Source organism: Echinops telfairi, unplaced genomic scaffold (genome assembly GCF_000313985.2).
Source record: "Echinops telfairi isolate 266 unplaced genomic scaffold, ASM31398v2 ScPeMD7_31;HRSCAF=116, whole genome shotgun sequence".
NCBI lineage: Eukaryota > Metazoa > Chordata > Mammalia > Afrosoricida > Tenrecidae > Echinops > Echinops telfairi.
Window position 1 is genome coordinate 31,172,879 of NW_022103928.1, and position 15,145 is coordinate 31,188,023.

Below are 15,145 nucleotides of genomic sequence, written 5' to 3' on the forward strand. Positions count from 1 at the left end.
CAAATGCGCTTTACACAATTGATGTGTGTATGGATTGGGATAACAGTTGTATGAGCCCCAAATAAAATGATTTTTTTAAAAGAAAAAAAAAAAAGTACCACATACACAGAAAAAGAAACGAGTGTATTGCTTGATGAACCAGCACCCAGATTATTTATACTCCCAGCCATTACTTCTGCCTCTCAACGAAACCAGTGCCCTGAATTAGGACTCTAGCTAGTTTTGGACTCTAGTTACTTTTAAGCTATATATAAATGGAATCCTGTGCCCAGCTTTCCCTCAACAGTATGAGGGCTATTCGTGTTACGTGTAGTTGGGTAGTTTGGTCGTTCTCACTGCTTTGAGGTATTCCACTGTGTGCACATATACAACTCTATGATTTGAAGGGTGAGTGCTTGCATTGTATGCAGCGTTTCTAGGTCTTTGGTAATAGAGATCCCTAATGCTCTGGTGGGCCATCGAAGCATCGTGTTCCCTTTGTAATATTGCACTATTTTCTTCCTAGGAGATAGGAGAAGTTTTCAGTACTGTGGTACCACAGGTTTGGCGTATATGAAGGCACGAGTAACCCTCCTGCTTTATGTGTAAACTGTATAAAATATTCAAAGCAAAACACTGTCTCCAGAGTTTAGCTTTGTTGTTCTGTCGAAGCAAGTTGTTTCTGGCCTGCCTTTGCTTTCTTCCTTAGCCCATACACCTTGGGAACTGACCTTATTCACACTCCCTTGTTTCAAAGTTAAAGATGGAAATGGCATTAAAAGGTCATGGCATTTCCTACTCCTGTCCCAACTTTAAAGCATTTGCTCTTCATGCTTGATATTTGACTGTACATCTGTTAAGTCTTTGGTTTCAATTAAGCATCTGCCAACTATAGTTATCTAAGCAAAAATCAATTTGTAGTTTAACTACAGGGCATGCTCAACTGTGGCTTGTTAAGACCAGCTTAGCTTAAGAGTTCTATGTAATGTATTATTCTTTACTGTTTGTCAGCGACTTAAAAAAGGAAAACCAAGTCATTCATTCATTTTTAATTGCTCTCTTGGGTTGTTCATTGGTGTTTTCCTGTATTGATAAAAACAAAAATCAGTGTCTCAGAGATTGCCAAATTTATGCAAAGGATTTATGTGAATGCTAACACAAACTGTGGCTAATATTGTGAAGAATGGGAATTCTGGAATACTTATTTTGCTCATGTGGACCCTGTCCATAAATCAAGAGGCAGTCGTTCAAGCTGAACAGGGGAATACTGCCTAGTTTAAAATCAGGAGAGGTGTGCATCAGGCTTGCTTCACCATTCTTACTCAGTTTGTCTTGTTTAGCAAGTAATCTGAGAAACTAAACTATGAAAATGAATACAGCATCACAAGTGGAGGAAGGCTCATTAACAACCGTTGATATACAGATGACACAACCTTGCTTACTGAAGCACTTGCAGATGAAATATGGATTATACCTCAGCATAAAACAAAATTCTCATAACCAGGCCAAAAAAGCAACATCATGAGAAATGGAGAAAAAATGGAGTCATGAATTTCATTTTGCTTGGATCCACAATCAGTGCTCATGGAAGCCATAAAACCAAATTCACTGCCATTGATTTGATTCCAACTCCTAATGATTCAGTAGTGACGCAATACAACTGCCCCTTTGAATTTCTAAGACTAATTCTTTATAGAAGCAGAAAGCTTCATCTTTCTCCTGTGCAGTGGCTGGAGGTTTCGAACTGCTGTCCTATCTCATAACTCACTATACTACCAGCGCTCCTCTCGTGGAAGCAGCAGTCAGGAAGTAAAAAGACATACTGGCCTGGGCAGAACTGCAGAAGGTTTCTTTACAGTGAGATGGAGCAAACATGTTACCTGGACGGCTAAGGTGTGCCTGACCTGAGCTATGGTGTTGTCAGTTGCTTCATATGCATATGAAAGCAGGAGAATGAATAAAGGAGACTGAAGAAAAATTGATGTGTTTGAATGATAGTATTAGCAAAGAATATTGAATTACCAAGGACTGCTGGAAGAACAAACAAGTCTGTTTTGGAAGAAGCACAGCTAGAATGCACCTTAGGCTGGACGGTGAGACTTCTCACATGCTTTGGACATGTTACCAGAAGGGGCCAGTCCCCGAAGACGCACATCATGCTAGGGAAAGTATGATGCAAAAAAGAGGAAGGTGTTCCATGCGGCGTCCTGATCCAGTGGCTGCAATAGGGCTCAAACATAGCAGTGATTGTGAGGGTGACCTAGGACTGGGCATTGTTTGCTTCTTTTGTACGTAGTGGCTCTATTAAGTCAGAACCAGTTTGAAGACGAAAAAGATATACTGGTAGTGTTCTTAGCATTAGGTCATGAACTTTGTGGATATTTAGGGGACAGTTTTTGAAGACTAATTATAATGGGAATATGATCTGTAGAATCTTTCTGCCAAAATTTAAGCTCTCTACTCTTTTACTAGCTATGGTCCGTGTGTCTTCGTTTTCGCATTTGTATAATGGAGAGCGCAGTAGTTAAACTTCATAGGGGGAGCATGAGGAGCATGTGAAACACTTGAGTTGGGCCTGGCCCGAGGTAAGTCTCGTTGAATGACAGCTATTCTAAATGTACAGATTATTAAAGATGTAATTTGTTATAAATTGATTATTCACAACATTTGTTATGTGTAAAGCATTTCAAATAACGTTAAAAACTAAGAGGATTAGATGTCACTGATTCTTGGCTAACAATTTTTTCCATAAAATACTTTTATAAATGCTTCTTAATCATCAGATTTTTAAGATTGTCATTCAAAGGCATTTTCGTTGTTTTCTTTTGTAGACAGCTTTAGCTCTGGCTATTGCCCAGGAGCTGGGGAGTAAGGTCCCTTTCTGCCCAATGGTGGGGAGTGAAGTTTACTCCACAGAGATCAAGAAGACAGAAGTGCTGATGGAGAATTTCCGCAGGGCTATTGGTGAGTGCTGTTGTGCCTGTGGGAGGGATCCCTTTCATTTGCCTGGGCACGGAAGCTGCTCTGTCAAAATGTCTCTATCACTTGCCTTTCTTATACTGTATTACTTTTTGTTGGGAATTATTTTTACCAAACATATTATTACTATTATGTTTGGGAAAAAAATAAAACCCATTAACTTTTCTGACTGGAGTGCTCTAGCCATCAGAGCAAATGTGTACCCCAACCATGGGGTGAGAGTGATTCTCCAAATAACAAAATAGATGTGGTTTTACAGGGATTTATACGGTAAGTTAGATTTTCTTGGCAGCAAGTTTAGGCATTTGGAGATGGCTGTCCATGAAGGAGCCCTGTTGGCACAGTGTTAGGAGCTTAGCTACTAAGTGAAAAGTAGGTAGTTTGGAACCACTCTGCAGGAGAAAAATGCAGTCTGCTTTCATGAAGATTATGACAGCTGTGGAAACTAGTTTAGGGACCAATTCTACTCTGTTCTGTAGGCTCTCTTTGACTCAGAATTGACTTAATAACAGCAAGTTTGGGTTTGGTCCACTAAAATAGTGCGATTGTTGATTTTTTTTTTTTTTTTTTGCGTTGCTTTGTAATTTTGGAGGTCTCGTGTTACAGAACAAAATTGCTTGATACTGTAGTGTTTATGGAAGCAGGTTGCCAGCCTTTTTCTTCTGCTGTGCTCCTCGGTGAGTTCACACTGCTAACTTTTATCAGCTGAGTACAAGCTATGTACCCAGAAAAGGTTTCAGACCCCAGCCTTGCTTGTGTGCAGTGCTGCCACCCCCATCCCTTCTCCCCAATCCCATTCTGTTCCTCCCTGGATGTCCAGCCAGAAAAAGTAGGCCTGTCCGATTGCAGGGGGAGCTAGCAGAACTGTGAGTCTTGTGGCAACCTCAGGACAGAGGACCCGGAAGAACCATATATCAAGGGCTTGCTGGGTGACAGGCCCTTACATTTGATAGGGCCCCTGACTTCCTTAAACGGAAGTTACTTATCCAGCTACATTTTGCATTTGTAGAAACTGAGTCTTAGAAAATTAAATAATCTGTGTATTGTGACTTGGCAAGTAACTAGCAGAGCAGCAATTTGAACCTGTAACTGTTTGATTTCAGAGCCCACACTCTGAAGATGTGGGTGGGTGGGAATGGGCTCACTGCCTAGCCCCATTTCCTGCTGTTCCAGCTCTGGAAAAATCCCAGTTTCCTTGGATCTACTTAAATAAATAATTTACTCCTTTTAACTATTGCATAATGACTTTATGAATGGCAGGGTTCCATACCGATGATTTTGTATTGTAGTAAGTCAATCTAGCGTAAGTCAAGTGCCTCATTTTTAATTTCTTTTTAGCTTTCATTATTACTGTCTTTAGTACCAGTTTCTTTATAAATCCAACAGTGTTTCCAACAGTGAATCATAAAATTGAACATCTGTGAGTGAGCATATGAGAATGACAACATCAGCAAATTACACACTCAACATATTACTAACAATATGATGTAAAAATATAAAATAACCCACAAAAATGGTCATATATGCAGTTCATCATAACTTGAATTCATTCTCAGTTAATTTCGTAGGCCATTTCCTTTTTGGGGGGACATTTAGGTTATTTTCCATTTTTGCTTTTGAAAACAAGGCTGCCATGGGTACCCGGTACCTGCGTTTTGTGTACCTGTGTAAATGTACTTCTAGGATGATAACCAAGAAATGGGTTATGGAACGGGACACTTGTTTTTACCCAAATTATTTTTCAGAGTGCCTGTACCCGTTGATACTGCCTTTGGTTTTCAAACTAGTCTAGGTATTCTTAAGAAGCCAAGTCGCCAGACGACATTGAGGAAATGAAGGACGTGTACGACAAGACAGGTGTGCCTAGCACAGATTCTGTTCTTCAAGCCAGTGAGAATCAGACTGTAGGCAAGAGCACGTAGAGCTTTCACAAGCTACTGGAGGGTTTGTGCGAGGCATGAGCCGGCTGATTGAGGTTTTAAAAGGCTCACTCGGGCTGGGGTGTGTGGAGAGTGAGTAGAAGGGAGGTCAGTTTGGAATTAGACCAGAGACCATGATGGTAGTGGTGAAGTGATGGGAAGTAGTTGGATTCAAGAAATATTTGGATGGTCGAGCAGGCAATATCCTGAAGAATCAAAGATGTTTCCCAGGGTTTTTTTGTTTTGTTTGTTTACCATTTTTGGAGATGGGAGTGTGGGAAGGAGCAGGTTGTGTGTTTAGTAAATACCTACTGGATATAAACAGCTTTGTACCCCTAGTTTCTGGCACTTATGAGTGAGGGAATAAGGTAGACATTGAAGCAGATAGAAAACACTTTCTTTCTACTTGAGCCCTTGGTATCAGCTCATTCCCACCCCTCCCTCAGGAGCCCTTGATAATTTATAAATTGTTATTATTTTCATAGAAAACAGAAGTCTTTAAGAAGATAGAAAGCCCTCAGTCTTGAGTGTGGCCCATAGACATATTTTTCTTGGTGAACTTTGACAAAGGTGCGAGTGTTTTGAGCCTGGGAGATGATATATAGTCTTCACTTTCGGGCCTGTAGAAAGACGCCTGCATTCCCACGTGGCGGCGTTAGGTAGAAGCAAGTGAGTGCTGTTCTTTTTCAAGAGTGGCTTGCCCTCCAGCTTAGTGGGAAACCTGCCTGCCGCTTGTTTCCTATCAGGTCCCTGTAAGCATTTGAGTTCGTGACCCTTGTTCTAAGCCAGATAGATTGTATGCTTTATCTATAGGCTAAACTTTGGGTTTTGTTGAATTTAGGCCTTTTTTAAACTAAAAATAGTTATTTAAAATAAATTGTAATTTAAGCAGTCAAGTATTTCTTACTGGAATTTTTTTTTATTTTATTTTTTATTGATAAAACATTTTATTCTCACAGGTGGGTGACAAATTTTAAACCATTTTTCCAAGAAAAACCATTTTATTGGAGCTAATAGAAATGTCATTCCATAATTCAAGTTTTGTACAGTTGCTTACAAAATCAGTTTCAAAACATTTGCTGTTTTATTTTTTTTCTTAATCATTTTATTAGGGGCGTATACAACTTATCACAATCCATACATATATCAATTGTGTAAAGCACATTTGTACATTCATTGCCTTCATCATTCTCAAAACATTTGCTCTCCACTTAAGCCCCTGGCATCATCTCCTCATTTTTTCCCTCCCTCCTCCTTCCTTCCCTCATGAACCCTTGATAATTTATAAATTATTATTTTGTCATATCTTGCCCTGTCCGACGTCTCCCTTCACCCACTTTTCTGTTGTCTTTCCCCCAGGGAGGAGGTCACATGTAGATCCTTGTAATCGGTTCCCCCTTTCCAATCCACCCTCCCAGTATCGCTGCTCACACCACTGGTCCTGAAGGGATCATCCGCCCTGGATTCCCTGTTTCCAGTTGCTATCTGTACCAATGTACATCCTCTGGTCTAGCCGGATTTGTAAGGTAGAATTGGGGTCATGATAGTGGGGGGGTGGGGAGGAGGAAGCATTTAGGAACTCTGGAGGAAAGTTGTATTTTTCATCGTTGCTACATCGCATCGCACCTCTCCTCCCCAATATGGAAATATTTGTCATTAAATATTGGTGTTTTTTGTGTCTATTTTAAACTGAAGTATAACATACTAGGCGCTTTAAAAAATCTATTATTTAAAAATTTCAAAAATAAATAAATAAAAATAAAATGAAAATTTCATATTCTCAGAAACTTTAGGAAGAAGTCTGCTATACATACATAACGTACATTAAAATGTCACTAGTTTTAATAGTTCAGTAAACACCCATGTTAACTACCACTTGGATCAAAGAGCAGAACAGTCCCAATACCCTGAAGCCACGCCTGTGCCCCTCCCTCACCCCTGTCCTCTAGTGTACCACTGCTTCCAAGTGGTCCCCACGCTGTGTGGTCATTGTGCAATAGTCATAACCTTGCTTTCCTTTCCTTATGCACCCATGTGTTTATCCCGCAACTGTGGGGTTTAATATTACCCTTTTAAAACTGTATCTCAGTGTAATGAAAAGTGTCAGATTCGGCCTATGTTATATGAAATACATTCCTTGGGTTTTTATACTGTATTTGGAATAAAAAGTGGAAATGGCTCACAGGACATCTTCAGACTTTTTAAGAATTCCCTCTCCCAGTTTTTCTTAATTTAATAAGCACGTGCCCTAAATTTTATTTACCTCATTAATTAATGAGGTAAGCAGTAAGAAATTAAAGCTGGTTCAAATTTCTAGGTACTTGTAAAATGGTGGGATTAAAACCTTGACTAACTTCAGGGTTGATAATGACCAGGATCAGCTCAAAGTGGATTCCCATAAGGTGGAAGAAGTCAAATATACCTCCACTCTCCAACTTTTCTGAAAAGATGACATCTGCCAACCCTTCCCATGGCACACTCTGCTCTGTTGGGCTTGATGGTGCTCCTTCGAAATAGCAACACAGAGCTCACAGTTACGTGCTTTATTGTGCGAGTAATAGGGTACCGCTCAGGATGGGATTCATGCACACTGTCTGGAGGCTTCCTCCAGGAGAAGAATACTGTCTCCCCTTTTCAGGGCAGGACATTTCTCAGCTCTTCTTGGTCATGCAACAAGCAGGCCCTCCTCTGTGCCATCCACATGCCTTTGCAGTTGTCCCCTGGACCCTCTCTTCCTTCAGGCCTCTGCCCTCAGGCTCTCTGCAGCTAAGGGACCCAGCAGTTTTGTTCTGCTCTCTTAGCTGCATTCCTGGCAGTAGGCTTCTGCCATCACCACTGACTCTACCAGACCCCTTGTAGGCCCGTCACTGCCGGCTCTGCCGAAGGGCCCCTTCCAGGCGTCTCACGGTCTCAGTGTCACAATTTTCCCTGTGTCACAGAACTTTAGGAGGTTCCTTGCCTCCCTCTTCCTGCTGCTTCTCCTTTCTTCTTTCCGGCTCTGTCTGCCAATCTGTGTGGGGGTGACTGTGTAGATGGCTAAGTTAAGAAATATTTGGTTCCAGTTCATGCATGCGTTTACTAAATAAAACATGTTTCAATATGTCTCTGATCAGTGGATGGCTGTAGACAGTTCTTTCCTAATACATTTGTCTTAGTCTCATCGGGGGACCTTCAAAAAGAGGTCCACTCAAAACCGACTTCTGAGGGGACCTGTGAGGCCGGTTATATTCAAGGCAGCAAGGTCAGTGCAGAAGGTCATGGAGATTTTTTTGGATTCCAAAAGGGTCCTTACTCTTGAGAGGTTTTTTGAAGGACACAGGCCAAACATGGGGACTTGCTAGGAAGTTTTAAGAACTTAAAAACCGCATTATGGAGAAAAAGGCTAGGACAGTTGCTGTAAGGAATTCCCCCCATCACAGCGGCTCACCTGCTCCTCCATACAGGGAAGCCCGGGCGATGACCGCTTTGTTGAGCTGCCTTACCCGTCCACCGCAGCTTTCCTCTCGCCCAAGGCGCAAAGAACGTGTCAGAGGAACACAGCTTGAGCCCCCGAGGATGCCAGAGCTGCTGCTGTAATGTGGTGTGATTGAAGAGAGCAGAATTTTCGAGGACGGGTTAGGGAGATGGAATACCATTTTTAGACGTGTGTAGCTCTAGATGAAAGATATATCGCAAAGCAGAAGCTTCGCATTTGCTATATTTGTTTAATAAAATTATGATTTTGTAGCAATACTTTTTTATTTACTCTTGTTACAGCTTCAACACTTTAAAGTGATTGCCCTCCTCCCTCCAAGCCTCTCACTCACTCTCCGCCATCAAGTCGATTCCGACTCATAGCGACCGTATTCCCACTTAGCTCACCGGCGGTTTATACTTGTTTGAAAAGTAGGCTAGAGTTAATTCATTTGCATAAGTATATTACCAACTCTTGCAAGTGCATACTAGTCTTGGGGCAGACAGGACCAGGGCCAGACAAAAGGGATAAATGTTCCAGTTGTTTACAGTTCATCCTGGAAATGACAGTCAACTTGGACGAAAGTAGCAAATGTTCTGTGGTAGAAATCTAGGCAAAGGTAACTCTTATTAGCTTTCGGGGGAACTGGGTATTTTCCCAAAGAATGAAGATACAGGGACTCGTTTCATATCTTACTTTTGAAGAAGTATTTTTTATTTATTTAACAACCTTTTTCTTGACACTAGTAAATAAAATCTGGCAGTACTGGCCTTCATAGAAGGGCATGTGTTGTGGGTTGCTTAAATGTAACTTGAAATGCTTTGAAGAAATAGAGGTGAATTTCCTCGACATCTGTTTCGTGATTTTCTGGTTTTGAGGGGCGGGAGAGTGCAGTTCTTTTGATGGCAGTAAGTTGAGAAAATTTCTGGGTCTTAAACATAGAATAAAAATGCAGGCTATTGACTACTACCTTCAAAAAGGAACCCTGCCCATATTCCTCAGCCTTTGCATTCCTGTGAAGTTGGCAGAGGGGTTGGGGAGGAAGCAATAAGCTGACCAGAAATTAAAAGCACGGAGTCTGTGCTATTTCCTTGACGTGATGAAGGTCCCTGTCAGGGATTTAGAAACCTGAGCCAGCAGATGAAACCTGTGTCATTTGTGTTGTCATGCCAGAGATAGCAGGGGCTCAGCCCCTTTCCTGGCTGACAGCCAGCTTCATTGTCCGTCAACCACATCCCCTGCCTGCTTGTCAGCATAGAGCGACTTCTAAACAAATATGGAGGCTATTGAGAGATGGGAATGCCTTTCTTCCCCACTGAGGGAATTTAGTGTCACAATTGTCTAACAGTAAATATAAGTAAGTATTTCGTTTGAAGGAGTTTATCTCTATAGGATGTAAAAGGTGTTGTTTTTTTAAAAGTTAGTCTTAAAAGTACAGCATTTTCTAAGTTTGTCCCTATGTTCTGATACATATACATGTTGTTTGGAAAGTTTTTTCTTGATGTTTAGGAAATAAAAATTTGGTTAAGCAGAAATGAGTTGCTGCTTCTCTTTTGGGGCTGTTGCAAAAGTTCCATTTATAAACTATCAGGTTGACTAAAGGTAGACTAAACCTTTAGCTTTAATATCTGAGTCTTTGTACCGATTGGATTTCTCAATAAAGAAGGCAACTGGCTTAATGATAAGATAATGGCCAAGTTCAAAAATGGAAAGTGATTGAGAGTACCTGACACTGGTGGCAGAGTTTTTTTCATGTCATTAGGCTACTCCCCTATCAGAACAGAGTTTAATGGTGAGGACGCCAAAACCATTCTGGCCTTGAGGAATTATAAAAACGCCCAAGAGGGTTCTCAAAGTTGAAAACATGACCAACTCGCCAGCCCCAGAGTTGAGAGCAGTGTTTCCTAAGCTTTAGCCTTGAGTGGTTCCCCGCTATCAGTCTTACTACCCCGTTTCCCCGAAAGTAAGACATTCCCCGAAAATAAGACCTACCGACCTTAGTGGTGGGCACCTCTGTGCAGCTCACTGTTGGCTGCAGCGCAGCCGGAGCAGACAGGAAGTGCGAGGTCTCTTTTAATAAAACAATAAACAATAAATGTGTACTGTATCTTCCTGGAAAAATAAGACATCCCCTGAAAATAAGACCTAGCGCATCTTTGGGAGCAAAAATTAATATGACATGTCTTATTTTCGGGGAAACAGGGTAGTATTCTTTTCTTTTTAAGTAAAGAAAAATGTTGATTTTATGCATAGCTGCAGAAACATGCATGAAGCATCAACGTAGAGCTTGATGGGTTATCATAGCGTGGAAGCCCAGGAGCCAGTCTATTCAAGAAAGGCATATATGTTCACTTTTAATAGGTGCTAATGCCATCCTGTTTTAAAAGTATTTATACAATTTCTCCTTCCACCAGCAGTCTATGAACCTTCATGTTCTGCATCTTTATGGCTCCTGGTATTCTCGTTCTTTAATTTTAGTCTTTAATTTAGTGGTGGTGAGACTAGGTGGTGGTGTTTTTTAACTTTTACTATAGAAAATGTCAAGTATACAAGAGTAGATATCTAAGAAGTGTTGTGGTGATCTTTCTGCTTGACCCTGTTACCAGCTTCAACTCATGCCTAAGCCTGATTTATCTGTTTAAAAAAACAAAACCATTGCTTTTGAGATGATTCCAGTTCATGGCAAGTCGTGTGTCGGGTATGCTGCATAGAGGTGATACGTGTATATGTCAGAGAATATGAATTGAGTGAAGATTTACAGAGCAAATCAGCTTTCTGTTCAACAATTCATATACAATTTGTTTTACTTCATGGAAAGTAACCCTTCACTGTAACATAATTTCTCACCTCCTAATCCTCCTTATTTTCCTACCCTTTCCAAACTTTTATTAATTAATTAAAAGGCGAAAGATTTATACAACATGAGGGAAAACAAGAGCATATCACTTAAATTTAAAAAAAAATTTTTTTTAAACCCTTCTGAGCTTTGTCCTTGGGTAAATGTATCCTTTTTATTCTCAAATGGTTCATGAATGTATGATGTGCATCCCCTCCTGGTGTTGTTGTTCTCTTTATAGACCTGTCTATTGTTTGAGAACGAATCACAGCGGTTAGTTTAGTTCCAGGCCTGCCGAAGGGTGGCGCAGGGCCATAATCTCGGAAGTTCTACTCCTGTTTATCTAACAGTAATTCTGGTCTTTTCGTGATTTTGGATTCTGTTCCATATGTTTCTTTTTCCAGGCCCCAATCCGATCCTATTCAGAGCAGTTGGTGGTGGTAGCTAAGCATGGTCTAGTTCTTATGGTCTCGGGCTTTGGGAGGCTGAGGGTCACATGATTTGTGGCCACCGGGCTAATTATTTCCAAGCATCTTCAGATTTCTTCACTCTTTTTCCTCTGGCTCGGAGAGACCATTGGTTTCACCACAGTTGACTGCATCCAAGCTTTTAAGACTGCAGTTGCTGCTCCGTAAGATGTGAGCAGTTGACCTTGGTGCCCCCAATTCAATAGGGTTCTCCCTATTTTTTGAGTCATGTTTATGCTTACATTGTATCCATAATTTGTCAATATTTATGGGATACCAAGATATTTCTAATGATTAGTAGATTTATCCCAAAGAAATTAACTGCGTCTTAAAAACACCCACTGATCTAATCTCTTCAACAGCAGAATCAAATGCTAAAAGAAACATCAAGACAAGCGGGTACACGATTGCCGTTTTTGTCAGGGTCTATTTCGTTATTGGTGGGTAGCATATCTAACAGTTAATAAATACAGTCAAATCATGTATAAAGTGATTGCATGACTGCAGCATTGGTAACTGGCTAGATTAGTGGTTCTCAACCTTCCTGATGCTGCAACCCTTTAATGCAGTTCCTCATGTTGTGACCCCTAGCCATAAAAGTATTTTCGTTGCTACTTCATAACTGTAATTTTGCTACTTTTATGAATCGTAATGTAAATACCTGATATGCAGGATGTATTTCCGTTGTTACAAATGGAACATAAAGCATAGTGATTAATCACAAAACAATATGTAATTATATCTTGTGAAATATTTGTGTTTTCCTATGGTCCTAGGTGACCCCTGTGAAAGGGTCATTCAACCCCCAATGGGGTGCAACCCACAAGTTGAGAACCGCTGGGCTGGATGATTAATTCAGTTAGAAACCAACTAACAAAAAGCTGTTTACCGTATGTACTTGTGTATAAGCTGAGTTTTTCAGCACTTTTTTAATGCTGTTTTTGTGGTAAAATTAGGTGTCTCGGCTGATATTCGGGTTGGCTTATACTCGAGTATATACAGTATTTAAAATACAGCTCTGGCTTAAATCATCCTTTGCTTTGTCACCTTCTTGGGAGAAAAAATTCGAAAAACCTGCTGGCTACAATGGAAATATATTAAGGCCAAATCCTCTGATAACTGTTCCCAGAGGTTTCTTCAGAGGGATTAAACTTCCAACTCCAGCACAAGCCCAAGTTTGTAGCCTCCGGCATTAATGCCCTTCCCATCTACCAGAACAGACAGTGTGAGCTTTACACCAAGCCTCAGAGGCTGACTGTATGTAGCTCCCTCCAATTTAATCAGAGTTGGGGACTGTTGTGAAAATGGGAGCCAAGGGATCCAACCAAGATTTAGCGTCACTGCCAAAATAAGTACAGTTGAATTCTGATGCCCAAGTACGTTTTACTGAAGTAATTAACCCTCCGAATTCGTTCCTACTGCTGACATTAGTGTGTAACTAGAAGCTCCCAGTTTTGGAACCCCACTGCAGATTTATTCCTTGTCACTTTTGACTTGCACTGTCAAAGAGCCTGGTAACCATCAAGCCAGCCCTCATAACCAGAGACAACTGGATCATGGAATGCATGCCCAGAAAAATCAAAATGAACATTATAACCAAGGTTTATGACACTCCTTATTATAAGAACATTTGATTTTACCACTTTTCTTTCCAATAGTTGGTGAAAAGGTGGAATCAAATGTCAATTTCAAACTCTTAACAATTGAGTGTTGTCATTATTCCATTTATCTGTGAAAGTCAGATGTCACACCATTTATCTGTGGTCTCCGGGGCCCCGCAACCTTACCCATGTCTGTATTAGATGGCGCAGTTGCTGAGAATTCAATTCCACTTCATGACTTTCTCTACCCATCCAGTTTTATCAACCTAAAACCAAATTCCTTGGTGAAAATAACCCCGGCATTTGTGCCAAAATCAGCCTAAGGAATGTACCTTGGCCGTGTGTAGCTCTGCCTGTGGACTACCATGGCAAGGATGGGGGAAGGGGTGTTTGGGAGCCTCCTGAGGGGGACCACTGTGCTGCCTCACTCACAGCTGAGGGGCCGTTGAGTACAAACTCGGCAGACTCCTTAGAGTTTTCAATAACTCCGCCCCCCCCCCCACCAGAAGTAGATCACCAGGCCTTTCTTCTGATGTTCTGCTGTATGAACTTGAACTGCCAACTTTTTAGTGAGCTGAGTTCTTAGTTAACCTCTAGCAACTCAGTGCTTACCCATTTGTTAAGCGACCCAGAGTTTCTGATTCATCTATATTCCTACCTTTTCCCTTCCCAGATTATATTGAAGCAGATTGCAAGAATGCCATCCTTATTCATAAATATTTCAATGTATCCTTGAAAAATGAAGACTTAAAATGAGCAATAATTCCTTACTATTGTCAATTATCTAGTCTTCAATTTTAAACTGTCTTAAAAACTATATTTTTCTTTTTAAGAGTTTCACTGTTTGAATCAGGATACACATAAAGATAAAATAATATATTGATTGTTTGGTCTTATATCCTTTTTAAATTTTTTATTTTCTTACCGAGAGTATATAAGGCATCCTGGTGGCACAGTGGATTAAGCGTTGGGCTGCTAACAGAAATACTGATGATTTGAACCCACTAGCTGCTACCAAGGAGAAAGATGGAGCAGTTTGCCTCTGCAATGGAATGGGATTCTTTTCTGTCCTGTCAGGTTGCTATGAGTTAGAATCAACTTAGTGACGGTGGGTTTGGGTTAGTGGGTTGGCATGTGTACAGTAAAACATGTTTATATTCTGCACGTTGTGCGACCATTCATACACTCATTTTTCGGTTCTTCCCGTTAACATAAACTTAGATCTTTTGAGTTGCTGTTGTCAGTTTGATCCCATATAGACAAGGTAGTTTTTGAGAGCATAGCGCTCAAGACAGAGTTTTCATTAGTGAAGCCAAGCTATTGTTTGGTTTTAAGAATTCTTCAGGGAATATTACTGGTTTAAGGTTTAAAGATTAGTTGCCAGTAGAATCTGGTTCATCTAGTCTCCACAGCTTCAGAAAGTTCGACACTTTGAGTCCTATTCTTCATTTCCTCCCCTTTGAGTACGATTCTTTTTTCAGTTTTATCAGCACATAACCCACATATCGTACAATTCAATAGTTCAGTCATATCAATAAGAATTGTACAGTCATTACCACAGTCAATTTTAGAACATTTTCTTTTTTTTCCCCATGGTTAAATCTCTTTTAAAATGAGTTTTGTCCCACCAAGCCTTGAGGACAATATTCTTGCTCAGAACAGCCAATGCATAATGACCATATGGCCGGCCCCACTACGAGACACACACGACGTCCCTCACTGACCCGTAGCGCTACTGGGATAACACTGTAGACACAGTGCGGGAATTGTACCTGATCTGACTCCACCACACCGAGGTAAAACACTAAGGGTGTGCAACAGAACAGCAAGGGAAGCCGAGCAATGAAGTCCCAGGGAATACCAAAAATAGACTTTGGGACCAGGGCTGGCACCCCATCAGACTCGACTGG

General features: G+C 40.8%; 1 protein-coding gene across 1 annotated transcript in view; it reads left to right on the forward strand.

Moving 5' to 3' along the window:
* Window positions 1-15,145, forward strand: part of RUVBL1 (RuvB like AAA ATPase 1) — a 51,717-nt gene that overhangs the window by 11,545 nt on the left and 25,027 nt on the right. Inside the window, exon 3 of the mRNA XM_045290140.1 lies at window positions 2,811-2,943. Coding sequence (XP_045146075.1) covers window positions 2,811-2,943 — 133 coding nt within the window. The remainder of the gene's footprint in view (window positions 1-2,810; window positions 2,944-15,145) is intronic.